We start from the raw sequence: 12458 nt of genomic DNA, 5'->3' as shown, positions 1-12458 counted from the left end.
TCTGCAAGATTTCACAGACCGGAGGAAAACAACCAATCAGAGCCGAGCTGGAGCCTTGCCGTCTCTGAGCAGCTGTCAATCACTCGCAAACTCTGATCAAACGGTCAAACTAGGCAGCGCTGATCAAATATTATATATTCTATTATTATATATTATTATTATATAAACCTTCTTACGCAATGTTATGTTAGAAAATCCGCTACGGCTGGTTGATATTTATTCAAGCTAGTTAAGTTGTTATGGTTGATCACTCTAACACAAACCATGATGTTTTCTCTAACCTTAACCAAGTAGTTTAGTTGCCTAAATCTAACCAATCGTTCCACAACGTTAACCACATGTCATTGTGCATTTCTGCAAGCGTGATACGAGGCTGATATGAAACATATTTATGAAACATTTTTCAGTCAATGTATCTGTGGTTTGCAGAAAACATTCAATGCCAAAAAAAATTCTGGTGACTGGGTTGCAGCGAGGTTTTTCTAACCTATAGAAAAAATGTGAAGTTACAAGTCAAAGGGTAACATATGGTGCTGAGGTCTTGCCCACCCAGCAGCAACAGGCCATAAGAACCAAGTGCATTCTTGTTTGATGACTTGTTTGACAACTTTCATTCGAGATATACCCCTTCTTTTGATAACCACAATTGCGCGTGAAAGTTATGGTGACTTCAATCATGTAAAGTGTGATATTTTGGATGTTTCCTTGTTGTGTTTATGCAAGGTGCAGGCACGACAAAAATCCCTGTGCTGAAACCCACAGCAGCTGTAGCTGTTTTTTACGGGATAAACACAATGAAAGTCAACATCAATCTTTGGAAACCGACAACCACACAGACAGCGCTTACCCAACGTTGAACCCAACAAAACATTGGCCCTATAATTTGAAGCTTTATGCAATGCCTTGATAAGCAAAGAGTTGTTGTAAGTAGCCCAGCGCCTTCCTCAGAAAAGCAACTGCAACCCAGACAAACTGTGAACACAACAACAACAACAACTACAACACTTTTTGCTTCTAACCAACACTTGTGAAGATAAACTGTACGTCTTCTCCCGTTTTCCCTCTCACCTCTAAAAGCCACTAAGTGCCTTTTCAGCACCAACACGTGTGAAGCCAAATGACAGTGGAAACACTCCAGTTTCCTGGAAACCCTTACTCTCTTGTTCCTGTGAGAGGGAACCATTTTTTTTAACCGAAGCTAAGGCCGTTTAAAATGTGTATCAGTCTGACTGTGCTGACTGAATGAAGTCTAGTCACAAACGGCCACTTATTGGACACGTTTTAATACTCATGGAGGACTCCATCTCGTGATTGTGTGTGTGTGTTTGCGTATGTGCACTTGCTTGCGTTTATCATGCGTTCCTGCTCATGTCTAAAGCTATAATTATGTTCATGTATATGTGTGTGTGATGAAAGTCAAGCTGAGCTTTGACCACAGTATCACCATCATATGACAGAAGGCAAGATGATGCAGGCAGCTTGGACCGGACTGAACTAAGATACGTGTACAAACACAAGCACGCACACACGCACGCACGCACGCACGCACGCACGCACGCACGCACGCACGCACGCACGCACGCACACACACACAAGCTCACCTCCACTGAAACAGAATGAGAGGAGCCTTACACCTATTCTATTTTAGCAAGGCCTATTTCAAGCTGCCGCCGGGACACTTTATGGGCAGTGATAGAAAGTAGCCAAGTAACCTCTGACCTTTGGCTATCTGGGAGACCAATAAAACACTTGGGGGGGGGGGAATCAAGGACATTGAATATCCAGCGAGTATCCCTCTTCAAAAAGGTCATTTTGTGACTTATCCTTTAAAGCTGCAGTGGGTAGAGTTGGAGCAAATATGATTAAAATATATCCTGACAGTAGTGCATGGGACAGGTAATCTGGAAAATATCATGTTCCTCTGTGTCCTCCGGTGCTCCTGATGGCATCTGTAAGATTTCACAGACCCGAGGAAAACAACCAATCAGAGCCGAGCTGGAGCCTGATGTCTCTGAGCAGCTGTCAATCACTCGTGAACTCCGATCTAACGGCAAACTAGGCAGCGCTGATCAAATATGAATCAATATTCTGTTACTGTAATGCCTATTTCTCGCCTCTAATGTTTTCAGAATCATCTTGTAGTGTACTGTTTAGCTGTAAAATGAGAAAGTTTGTGACCCGACAGCCATGTTGAATCAGTTAAGGAAATAATACAATAATACGCTATAATGCTACAACAATATGTTGAAAAGTTATTATGGAAATTTTGCCCAATCATGCCATAAACATTCTGCCTACCCCCGCTTTAAATGCCAGAGGGGAAATGAGATTCAGAAATGCCAAAACGCTTGAAGTGCTATTTTAGTTGTGGCAAATCCTTATCTTAATGAAGAAGTTCTATACAAAACACAGAAAAGTTTACTGCTAACATAGTGTTATGCAAATGTTATGAATATATATGTTTCTGAAAACATTTTTCGCGAGAAATAGGCATTACAGTATGAGAATATTGATTCATATTTGATCAGCGCTGCCTAGTTTGACCGTTTGATCAGAGTTTGCGAGTGGTTGACAGCTGCCTCCGTTGAATGAACAGTGTTCACTTTCACTTCATGAAAAAATGCTTTAAATTGCAGTAACTTTGCCATTGTTGCAAAATGATAATTTGCAGGTGCTGGAGGAGAACAGAACCTCTGCATGAGATATAACGGACTGCAAATGGTTATGCACACAAACAGGAAGAAAGTTATTGCAGTGCTTAAAAAAACAAGCTGACCATCCCAACAAGCGCAGTACTTTGGGAGGCCAAACAACAGGCTCGCTGCTATCGCTATAAGGGCGTAGTATTGCTTCCTTTTTTGGGTGGCAGAGAAAGTAGCACTTTGGTCACAGAGTGACCACCGCTCCCTCGACAGGAAGGCCCTTTCCATGCCTGTGGCTCAACGCAGGAATGTCTCGCACTGCGCTCCCGTCCCACAGGGCCGTCGGCTTCTCTGCGGTCGTAATTTCCCCACAAATGAATTCGGCGATAGCAATGCCGTATACTCCCTCTCAAAACATGATTTACCATTCACATCGAGGACAGCGCGAAGACCTTGTAATGCTGATTTGGGGGGCAACTTTGTGATGCATTAAAGTGACTAAACAATACTGTATACTCAAAAAGCTGAAGCATTTATACCCGCAGACACAACTGTTAGCTTGTGTCTGGTTAAACTTAATAGTGACTTCAGTCTGACCCTGTCGCGTGGGAGTTTTAAAGACACAAAAGTGTGTGAAATGGTCTTTAAACTCCATTAGGACGCAGGCGGATTCTTTCCTATGTGTCACGCAGAAACACAAAAGCAGCCTTGTTACAGAGGTCAGTTTGGTTAAATGCTGTTCATGTTAGTGTGTGTGTGTGTGTGTGTGTGTGTGTTTGTGTGTGTGTGCGTGTGTGTGTGTGTGTGTGTGTGTGAGAAAGAAAGACAGAAGCTGAAATAGAATCCCAGCTTCTTCTCAACCACATTAAAGTGCATTTCCACGGTCACATGTACAGTTCACTGATGTGAAGAGACCTTTCAGTAAGAAGTTCATGATGAGTATGTCACTAAAAATACACTTCAGGACACAATCCACTCTCTGATATAGCCAATGAAGAAAGCTTGTGCAGGAAATTAACTCCTACTCAGATGTGTTTGCCTTAAATTGACAAAACTGTTCAAGTGATCCAGTATTATTGGGTCACATGTAGTGAATGTGATAGTTTATGCAGGGTACACACTACACGAGAATGAAGGCGATTTTGGCCCGATTCCTCCCTCTCTACAATAGATTTTTTGATGGTTCTAAAGATGATCTTTCCAGATATACCTGTGGTTCGAGGTATGTTAAGAACATTTTTTACATCCCCCGATCGGCTCATAAGTCCATACTGGCCGCACCGATTTCAAATCGTAAATATTAAACATGTTCAGTTTTTACGACGGGATATCCTGTTGTGTGTGGGGAACCCCGAGGACAGCCAATGACGCAGTCACGTCGGAAAGGACAATAGCCAATAGAGAACCAAGCTGACTGAAGTGGAAGAACAACCACCACCGTCATGGCGGCAGCAGCTAATGCATGAGCTCATGCAAAGCTCGAAGCATAAAGTAGTAGTGAGATGGAGCTCAGAAATGGAAGACCAACTTGTTCATTTGTGGCAACAATGCCAGAATTCATTTAACGTGGCTCCGTGACTTCATCCATTCATCCTTCTTGAATTTTCAGTACAAAGTAAAAACTAACATTGATCTTCCTGCCCGCTGTCCGCCAAGTTTGTTGACACTAAAGTCACGTTTGATCGCAAGAAATTTTGCGAGATTTCCTTTTTTCTTTTTTGGGACTCTTGTTGTTCATGAATGAATCTGTTAGTGTGCTTTTTTTGCCAAATCGTTGCTCTCCACACACTATAGGAACTAAACTGTTAAATTTAACAGAACATGTCATAATGTGTGGGGTCTCTCACTTTTTCAACATCTGTTAAGATCTGAAAAGACTTGTAGTGTGGGCCAGCCTTTACTTACTTAAAATAAGTTAGAAATACAAGTTGTGGGAATTATTGCATGTTAGCCTAAAGTGGCTATTAGGGGCCATGGCTGTAAACATTAACACCTTGTTAACTTTACAACACGCAAGAGCTGGGGTGGGTGGGTTGTTTGGGTGGGGTGGCAGAGGGAGTCCTGCCTTTTTTGTGCGATAGACATAAAGACAACATATATGTATTAATTTTGAATTGTGCTGTATGTGCAGCAAGGTGGAAAAGTCACTCCCCAGGCCATCTCCTTCATGAATCACAAGTGAAAGATGAATCATGTGTTATGAACCCAGACACGCCGCGTTTGGTTTTCTGACATATCTGGGACTTCCACAACAGCAACAGTGGTTATTTCTTCCATGGTTGCGTCTAGTGACCGGTGGTCCAACTTGCGTGAGAATAGCGAGTCGGAAATTTGACTCGCTCTTGGTCTGAACACAGCCTTAGTGAGTACATACAGTACATGTTTTTATGTTTGGACTGAACTGAACTCAGGGACGTACGCAGGACAGAATCTGTAGAGTTTAATTAAAAAAAACTACAGTATATTCCAACTGTACTTACCGTCTGTGTTGTCCTCACAACTCTGATTGAAGTTTTCGTAGGAGTCCCAGCGGATCAGAGGGTCTTGTGTGTTGTAGTCAACCGAGACGCTCGGCCCATTTTCCAGCTGATCCACACCTTGACCCGAAGTACAAGGAGACAGAGCAGAACATGTGAATGTCTTTAAATCACAAGAGAGAGAGAAAAACAGATCACATTCATTCACATCAAACGAATGAAGAAGAGCCTATAATCCTTTAATTATCATGAGTTTAACTTACAGTGATATCATTATTTTTTCCTTTTGTTCGCTTCATTTGATTTGAGTGACAGTTCTTTTTTTTCACTGAATGAACAATAATCTTTTATAACAAAATTAGAAATATGAAGGTGCAGGGTATCATGTTGACTTGTACCAACTGCTAATGTCCCTGGATCAGATCCAGCCGCGGTCTTTTCTTGCATGTCATCTCACCCACATTTCCTGTCTGCATCTCTACTATGTACTGCCAAATAAAGGCAATAATGACCTAAAAAGTAAGAAGTACAATGTGTGCTCCAGTATACCAATACAACTGTGCACATTGATTCTTACCATGTATCTTCTCTGGTCCAAAGGAGAAAATAAACTCCACTTTTCCATATTCTGGAAACCTGTCATCTGCACGCAGGAAATAAGAAATGGAACATGGTTACAGCAAAACGATGAACGTATTAATTGTACATCATCAATCATTGCAGCAGCAAATGGAAGGAAACATTTACAAACAATAGGAGGAGGTTGAGATGTTTGCACTGAGACAGTCATTGTGGACATTCTGAGGACTTCATCCCAAACATCTTACCTTTGAACGTCTCATCAAGCTCATCTTTCCCGAACACAATCCCCAGGTCGTGAACAGCGCAGGTGTGGAACTGCACCCGGAATATCACGTCTCGGCACGGGCTACGGTAGCGCTTGTGGTAGCACTTGAGCTGGAGGGTGAGAACCATCAGAGGAAGTTCAAACAACACTGTACAGTAGCAGCATTGCACCAAGCGGTGCCAACAGAACTCAACAGGCCCGTTTAATAGGGTTGGATAGCAGATTCCTTTTTAGCTCCACAAGTACACAGACTATCAAATAAATAACCATTTCAGGATGTTGCTTATTTATACAATGTGTCAACTCCGATAAGACCCAAAAAACAGGTTTTCAGCAAAAATAAACTGCAGAATCAAATCACTTCTAAGAGCTGAACAGCTGAGCTGAACACAATATGAAGTGATCTTTGTGAAACACGAGCCAGAGACATGCCAGCTTGATTCAGTACTCGTTCTTTCTCTACACTTGCCCAGAGCTAGAGAAAGCCTTCAAGACTTATATATATTAGGGCTGTCAATCGATTAATGCTTAATTAATCAAAATGAATTAATTATCTGTTCAAAATGTACCGTAAAGGGAGATTTGTGAAGTATCTAATATTCTTATCAACAAGGGGGGGTGTAATTATGCTTGCTTTATGCAAATGTATGTATAAATGTATTATTGGAAATCAATTAACAACACAAAACAATGACAAATATTGTCCAGAAACCCTCACAGGTACTGCATTTAGCATACAAAATATGCTCAAATCATAACATGGCAAACTGCAGCCCAACAGGCAACAACAGCTGTCAGTGTGTCAGTGTGCTGACTTGACTATGACTTGCCCCAAACTGCATGTGATTATCATAAAGTGGGCATGTCTGTAAAGGGGAGACTCGTGGGTACCCATAGAACTCATTTTCATTCACATATCTTGAGGTCAGAGGTCAAGGGGACCCTTTGAAAATGGCCATGCCAGTTTTTCCTCGCCAAAATTTAGCGCAAGTTTGGAGGGTTGTTTAGCCTCCTTTGCGACAAGCTAGTATGACATGATTGGTACCAATGGATTCCTTAGGTTTTCTAGTTTTGTATATATACTGTATATATATATGAGACTGGTATCTTCACACTAGCTTTAAAACTGCAAGACAAAAACACAACACAAACGGCTTTAAGGGCAACACTAAAACCCCACAGAGGAAAATCTTCTCTTTCCCGCCTGCTGTTTCCTGATGGGCAGCCTGGGCCTGTTAGTTTTTTACAAGGACCTCACATTTACAGGTACTGGAAGAATATTCCTCAACACCAAACAACTTGCAGCTCACAAACTGTGGCTGTAAAGAATTTTAAAAACCTGACATAATTATATAGAATTTACCATAATGCAGAAAGGAATGCAGGAAATCAACAGCAGCTCAAAACTGAATTGGAAACATGATTTTGAGGAAGGTGGGACTGACTTGCGTTCCACAAACCTATTTTCTACGTGTGGGGCCAAATAAGACCAAAACATATAAGATTACCAAATCCACACATGCACATAAAGGATTGAGGACGAGAGGAAGGTAAAGTAGAATATCCCGTGGCTTTGTGCAGCTTTCTGGGGATATGGCAAACCTCCCGCCGAGGGGTCCGTTTCACAAGGAACACAATGCTGCCGTGCCAAGTTTGAGAACAAAAGTAGAAGGAAAACATTAATTTTAAGCTTACATGTTGCCATTAGAGCCCTGACACATTTTCATTTTCACGCACAGGCTTAAACCTAACCAAAGCCCTTTCCAGCCTCATGTGTAGATAAATAATCTGCATTGTTAAAGGAACAGTTCGACATTTTGGGAAATAGGCTTATTTGCTTTCTTACCGAGAGTTAGAGGAAAAGATTGATACCACTCTCACATCTGTACCGTAAATATGAAGCTACAGACAGCAGATGGTTAGCTTAGCTTAGCATAATGACTGGAAACAGGGGGAAACAGCTAGCCTGGCTCTGGTCCAAAGGTATGAAAAAAAGTCACCTATCAGTACCTCTAAAGCTCACTAATTAGAAGTGGACGTAGTCACCATGACGTCGCCCAATGGTTTGTGGACTACAGTTCAGCATTTTGGTCGTCGCCATCTTGGTTTTTTGCAACCAGAAATGACAGAGGGTGGACCGGACAACATCCCCTGCTTTATGGTCTATTTGACTCTAAATGGGACCATAGTTTACTAAATGAACATCATGCTGTATTGAAGAAGACTTGAAACTAGCGATTGAGACCATAAACTCATCTTTACAATGTTTATTGACTGTTTTCCAATGGTTCCAGTGTTTATGCTAGGCTACGCTAACTGCAGCTTCATATTGTCCCACAGACATGAGAGAGGTATTGATTTTCTGAACGAACTCTCGGCAAGGAAGGGAATGAGCTCATTTCCCAAAATGTTGAGCTATTCCTTTTAACTGTTTGCAAACTTGAATTTTGGAATTAAAATGACTATCACGCTGGCCAATGAGAGAAGCAAACAGCCAAAACCTGAAGAATTTGAATCTTGGTCATAAAGATTTTCCTCTGTGAATATCTTTTTTTTAATCTAACCATTCAGTCATTAGTCTTTTTTTGGCAGTCGTATTATCCATAACTCATTTCCACAAACACATACCAGTGCAGTTTTTAAATGCAGGAGCACACTCCACGCTGACTAATGTCTCTCCCATTCGGCCATAAGGCCACAGCTCACATTCCCTGTGTTATCTGAATAATAACGAGCATCGGCGGCCACGGCCCGGCGCGATGATGCATTCAGCAGAATCCATTAGTCCGTCTTAAATAAAGGATGAGATATGAGCTCAGCTCTGAGGGGCCAAAACGGAACGGCCTTGAGCATACAGTAAGTGCTCCTTTGAAAATTCTCCACGCTGAAGTTATGAGCCCCGAGGACATCTCATGGATAACGTTATGGCCTGAATGACAGCAGAAGCAGAAACTTTGCTGATGTGTGCAGTTCTTCTGCTTGAACGAAATGTAAAAGAAGCCACAGGTGCCACTTTATTGAGGATCTCTCTTCTTGGAACGAGAATGATTTTATTGCAATCCCCAAAATGTAAAAATATCTCTCACAAAGAATTAAAAATAACCATCTGACAGGCATTTTTAAATGATTATGTCATCTTAAAAATAGCAACCTGTGTATCCCAGATGCAGTTGTAAAGGAAGTACATCGCCATATTGACGTCATAGTTTCCAGCAAACATATTGTGTGCTAATGAGGGACTATAAACTGCGGTAAAGGACCCGGTCCAACTGTCTTCCCTCAGGTTTTTATGGCCCTATTTCTTCTATGAATGGACTCTATAAACTGCTGCAGCATATGCATTCAGTACATACACGTCATACACGTCAGATTGGAAATAAACCAACTGGATTCCCTCAGTACTAATATACAATAAAAATCATTGCATCCTCCATACATGTCTGCAGCTGCTCTCATCGTACGATGATAATCATCATTTAACATCCATTTATTTTTCTTTCTGTCTGGCAGTGGTAACACACTGGAAAAAGACAATAAACTTCCTCTGTTATTGGCTTCACACAGGAATTAACCCAGTAACATTAGGAACTAAATCTCCAGTTTCTTGTTTCCTTGTTGAAATGAGACAGAATGTGATACAGACACTCTCACACTCACACACACCCATTCTTACCAGGATGTCCCCTTTCAGAAGAAGACCAGGTTCAATGGTGATACAGATGCTGGTCTGGCTGTCACCCTGAACATTACTGCAAAAGCAAAAAAAAGAAAAAGCATGTTAGATCAGTGATTCTCAAAGTGGGGTCCGTGGCTCTCTGCCAGGGGTTCCGTGAAAAGCTTTCAGATTCATTCATTTAAATTATCATGATATCATTTTCTTTTACAAATGGCTTCATAGTTCAGCGAATAATATTTACATTTTTAAATCTACAGTATAATCAGCCTACTTGCTAGAAAAAAAAACTGTTAGCGTTGTACGTTTGCAAACCACTCATACGTTGAATGCGGACGTTTTCTGTATTTGGTCAGAGCAAGTGACGCAGTACAACGAGCGGCGGGCAGAGCAAGTGATGTCGTAGCAACGCTGTTTTATGCAACGCTGTTTTATGCAACGCTGTTTTACGCAACACTGTTATTCTTGTTGCGTAAATTATGTAAAGTTATCTAAAAAGTCTGCTAAGTTTATTTAAGGTAGTAACATTGTTACGGTTGTTACGTCACACTGGTACGTTATTATTTTAACACAAACCATGATGTGTTTTTTTCTAACCTTAAACAAGTAGTTTTGTTGCTTAAACCTAACCAATTGCTTCACAACGTAAACCACGTGGCGTTGTACATTTCTGCAAGCGGGATACAAGGCTGACATGAAACATATTTACGGAACTTTTTTTGGTTCAGAAACGTCAACATTCAACGTATCCTGTGGTTTTCAGAAACGTACATCGCCAACATTTTTTTTCTGACTGGGTTGGTAGAATAGTGTATAGATTACATTTTAATCTAACGAATCTATAACTCTTAGTCTCTGCAAATATGTTTAATATATCCCTAGGCTACGTCGAATCAAGACATACATGAGGGGGTCCTCAGTATATTCTTTATCTCGTAAGAAGTCCTTGGCTGGAAAAAGATTGAGAACCTCTGCGTCGGATAACAAGCCTGCCTTCATCATTACTGCTGTAAAAATTATCAGAGTACAATCCAGCATCACTCCACTGCATCAGTTTTCTTTTTGATGTTGATTGTCTGGGTATTACCATGCCCACATGATCTAGATCATCTACTAACAATCCCTCATTCGCTTCAACAGTGGTCATCATGGAGCGTAACGGCGGTGCGGCACTGGGCTAGTTTTGGGTATTAGTGTCTACATGATTGTCTAAGTGGGAGAGTAGGATCAAAGGGTGGAGAGTGATAATAGAGAGCATGTGAGAGAAAGTGGGGAGGAATGTGATTTGGGGCTTTAAGCGGTTGACAGTCTGGAAGTTTATGTGCACTGATTGTGTCACACTTAGTTATGGTGTATGCTGTGAATGTGTTTATAGTATTGACACTATTGTAAGAATGGACATAGTAGAAACAGTATCATACCAGCAAGCTTTACTATTTACAGTAGTGACTTTAACACATTTCATAACAGCTCCACAGTTAAAATGAGGGGAAAAGGCAAATAATGAGATACAGGCCGGACATATAGGGATCAGGGAGCTGCACTAAGAAATATTAACATCAGCTATAACAACTCCAAAAAGGTGATAATATATAAATGCTTTGTTTACAGCTTACTGCGCTGCCCCCAAGTGGCCAGAAATATTCATTAATGCAGCGTTAAGCACCGCTTCATGCTTGCGTTAGTGCAGAAGACTTTTGTCATTTGTCAACATTTGTATTGAAAAGACTTGATTTGAAATGTCTTTAACTTTCTTAGTCAATTTCCAGAGTACCAACCATGTGTTCTTTCCATTGCCGAGTCTCAAGCTGCAATAGGTGACAAAATTTGAATCTACTGATTAGTTTATTTTTAATGTATTAATGTTTAAAGTACTAGTTAAGTGTACACATTGCACTTTTAGATATGGATGTTGCATGATCTGACCTTGGCACGCATGTCTTTCAGATAGGAACAAGCTGATCTTTACTGTTCACCCAGATATAATAATCAAATATTGTGTAAATGTAGCCTGCATGCCTGCCTCACCAATCAGTGCAGCTTTCTCTGCACCAATCATCTCCTGTAACCTCCCCTCTTCGCAAAACAGCTACAGAAAATCATACAATCCATTTTTTTTCCATTTTTCCTGGCCCTGGGAACCAGTGGGGTCCTCTGGCAGGAAATCCCTGCAGGCGTCCACACAGATGCCTGTCTGCCTGTTTCATTGGCTCTCCGGTCACAAATAACACTAGAAGTGATTGCGGGATCTAAAGTAGGGAAACAAGAGCCTGCAGCTGGGGAGGCTGGCTAAATACAATAATGTGAGGCAAGCACAGAGTGTAAACTGGCAAGAGTGATGGTGTATGTGGATATTGGGGAGCAGGGGAGTTAAGGGGAGAGGCTATAAAGGAAAATCTGGGTTTTTTACTATTGAGCCATTACGAGCTTGCCATCCCTGGAATCTTATAAAAGCATTTGAGTGCAAGTTCAGACTTACTAGATGCCAGATGTGTACACGGGCTGCATGGCCTGGTAGATTTTGAGAAAAGGACGACAACCTGGAACACAATTTTTATGAAAGTTATTAAAAAATGAAAAGTGTGTGTGTGTGTGTGTGTGTGTGTGTGGAAATGCTGATGTGGGAGTGCATTTCTGTGCACGACACTTACCTCCTTTAGACTCGAAGTTGGGAATGCCGTGCATGATGACATGGTGTAGGAACAGGGGTTTGTTGTTGATCTTGATGTGTCCGGAGAGCAAGCCGCTGAAGTACTCCACATACCTGAGCGAGGCAGACGTAGAGAAAAATGAATTTAGACAAAAGGGATGAAGGTATA

General features: G+C 41.3%; 1 protein-coding gene across 9 annotated transcripts in view; it reads right to left on the bottom strand.

Annotated features, from left to right (window-relative positions):
• Positions 1–12458, bottom strand: part of tns1b (tensin 1b) — a 205480-nt gene that overhangs the window by 39132 nt on the left and 153890 nt on the right. For 7 of the 9 annotated variants that reach the window (XM_037790813.1, XM_037790815.1, XM_037790814.1 and 4 more), the window contains 6 exons: positions 12291–12403; positions 12119–12179; positions 9640–9715; positions 5947–6076; positions 5697–5762; positions 5123–5245 (listed from right to left, as the gene is read on the bottom strand). In XM_037790813.1, coding sequence (XP_037646741.1) covers positions 5123–5245; positions 5697–5762; positions 5947–6076; positions 9640–9715; positions 12119–12179; positions 12291–12403 — 569 coding nt within the window. The remainder of the gene's footprint in view (positions 1–5122; positions 5246–5696; positions 5763–5946; positions 6077–9639; positions 9716–12118; positions 12180–12290; positions 12404–12458) is intronic. The other 2 variants (XM_037790812.1, XM_037790820.1) reach the window with 1 other exon arrangement.

Source organism: Sebastes umbrosus, chromosome 13, assembly GCF_015220745.1.
Source record: "Sebastes umbrosus isolate fSebUmb1 chromosome 13, fSebUmb1.pri, whole genome shotgun sequence".
NCBI lineage: Eukaryota > Metazoa > Chordata > Actinopteri > Perciformes > Sebastidae > Sebastes > Sebastes umbrosus.
Note: the sequence above shows the minus strand (reverse complement) of the source record. Positions and strands in the feature narration are given on the sequence as shown.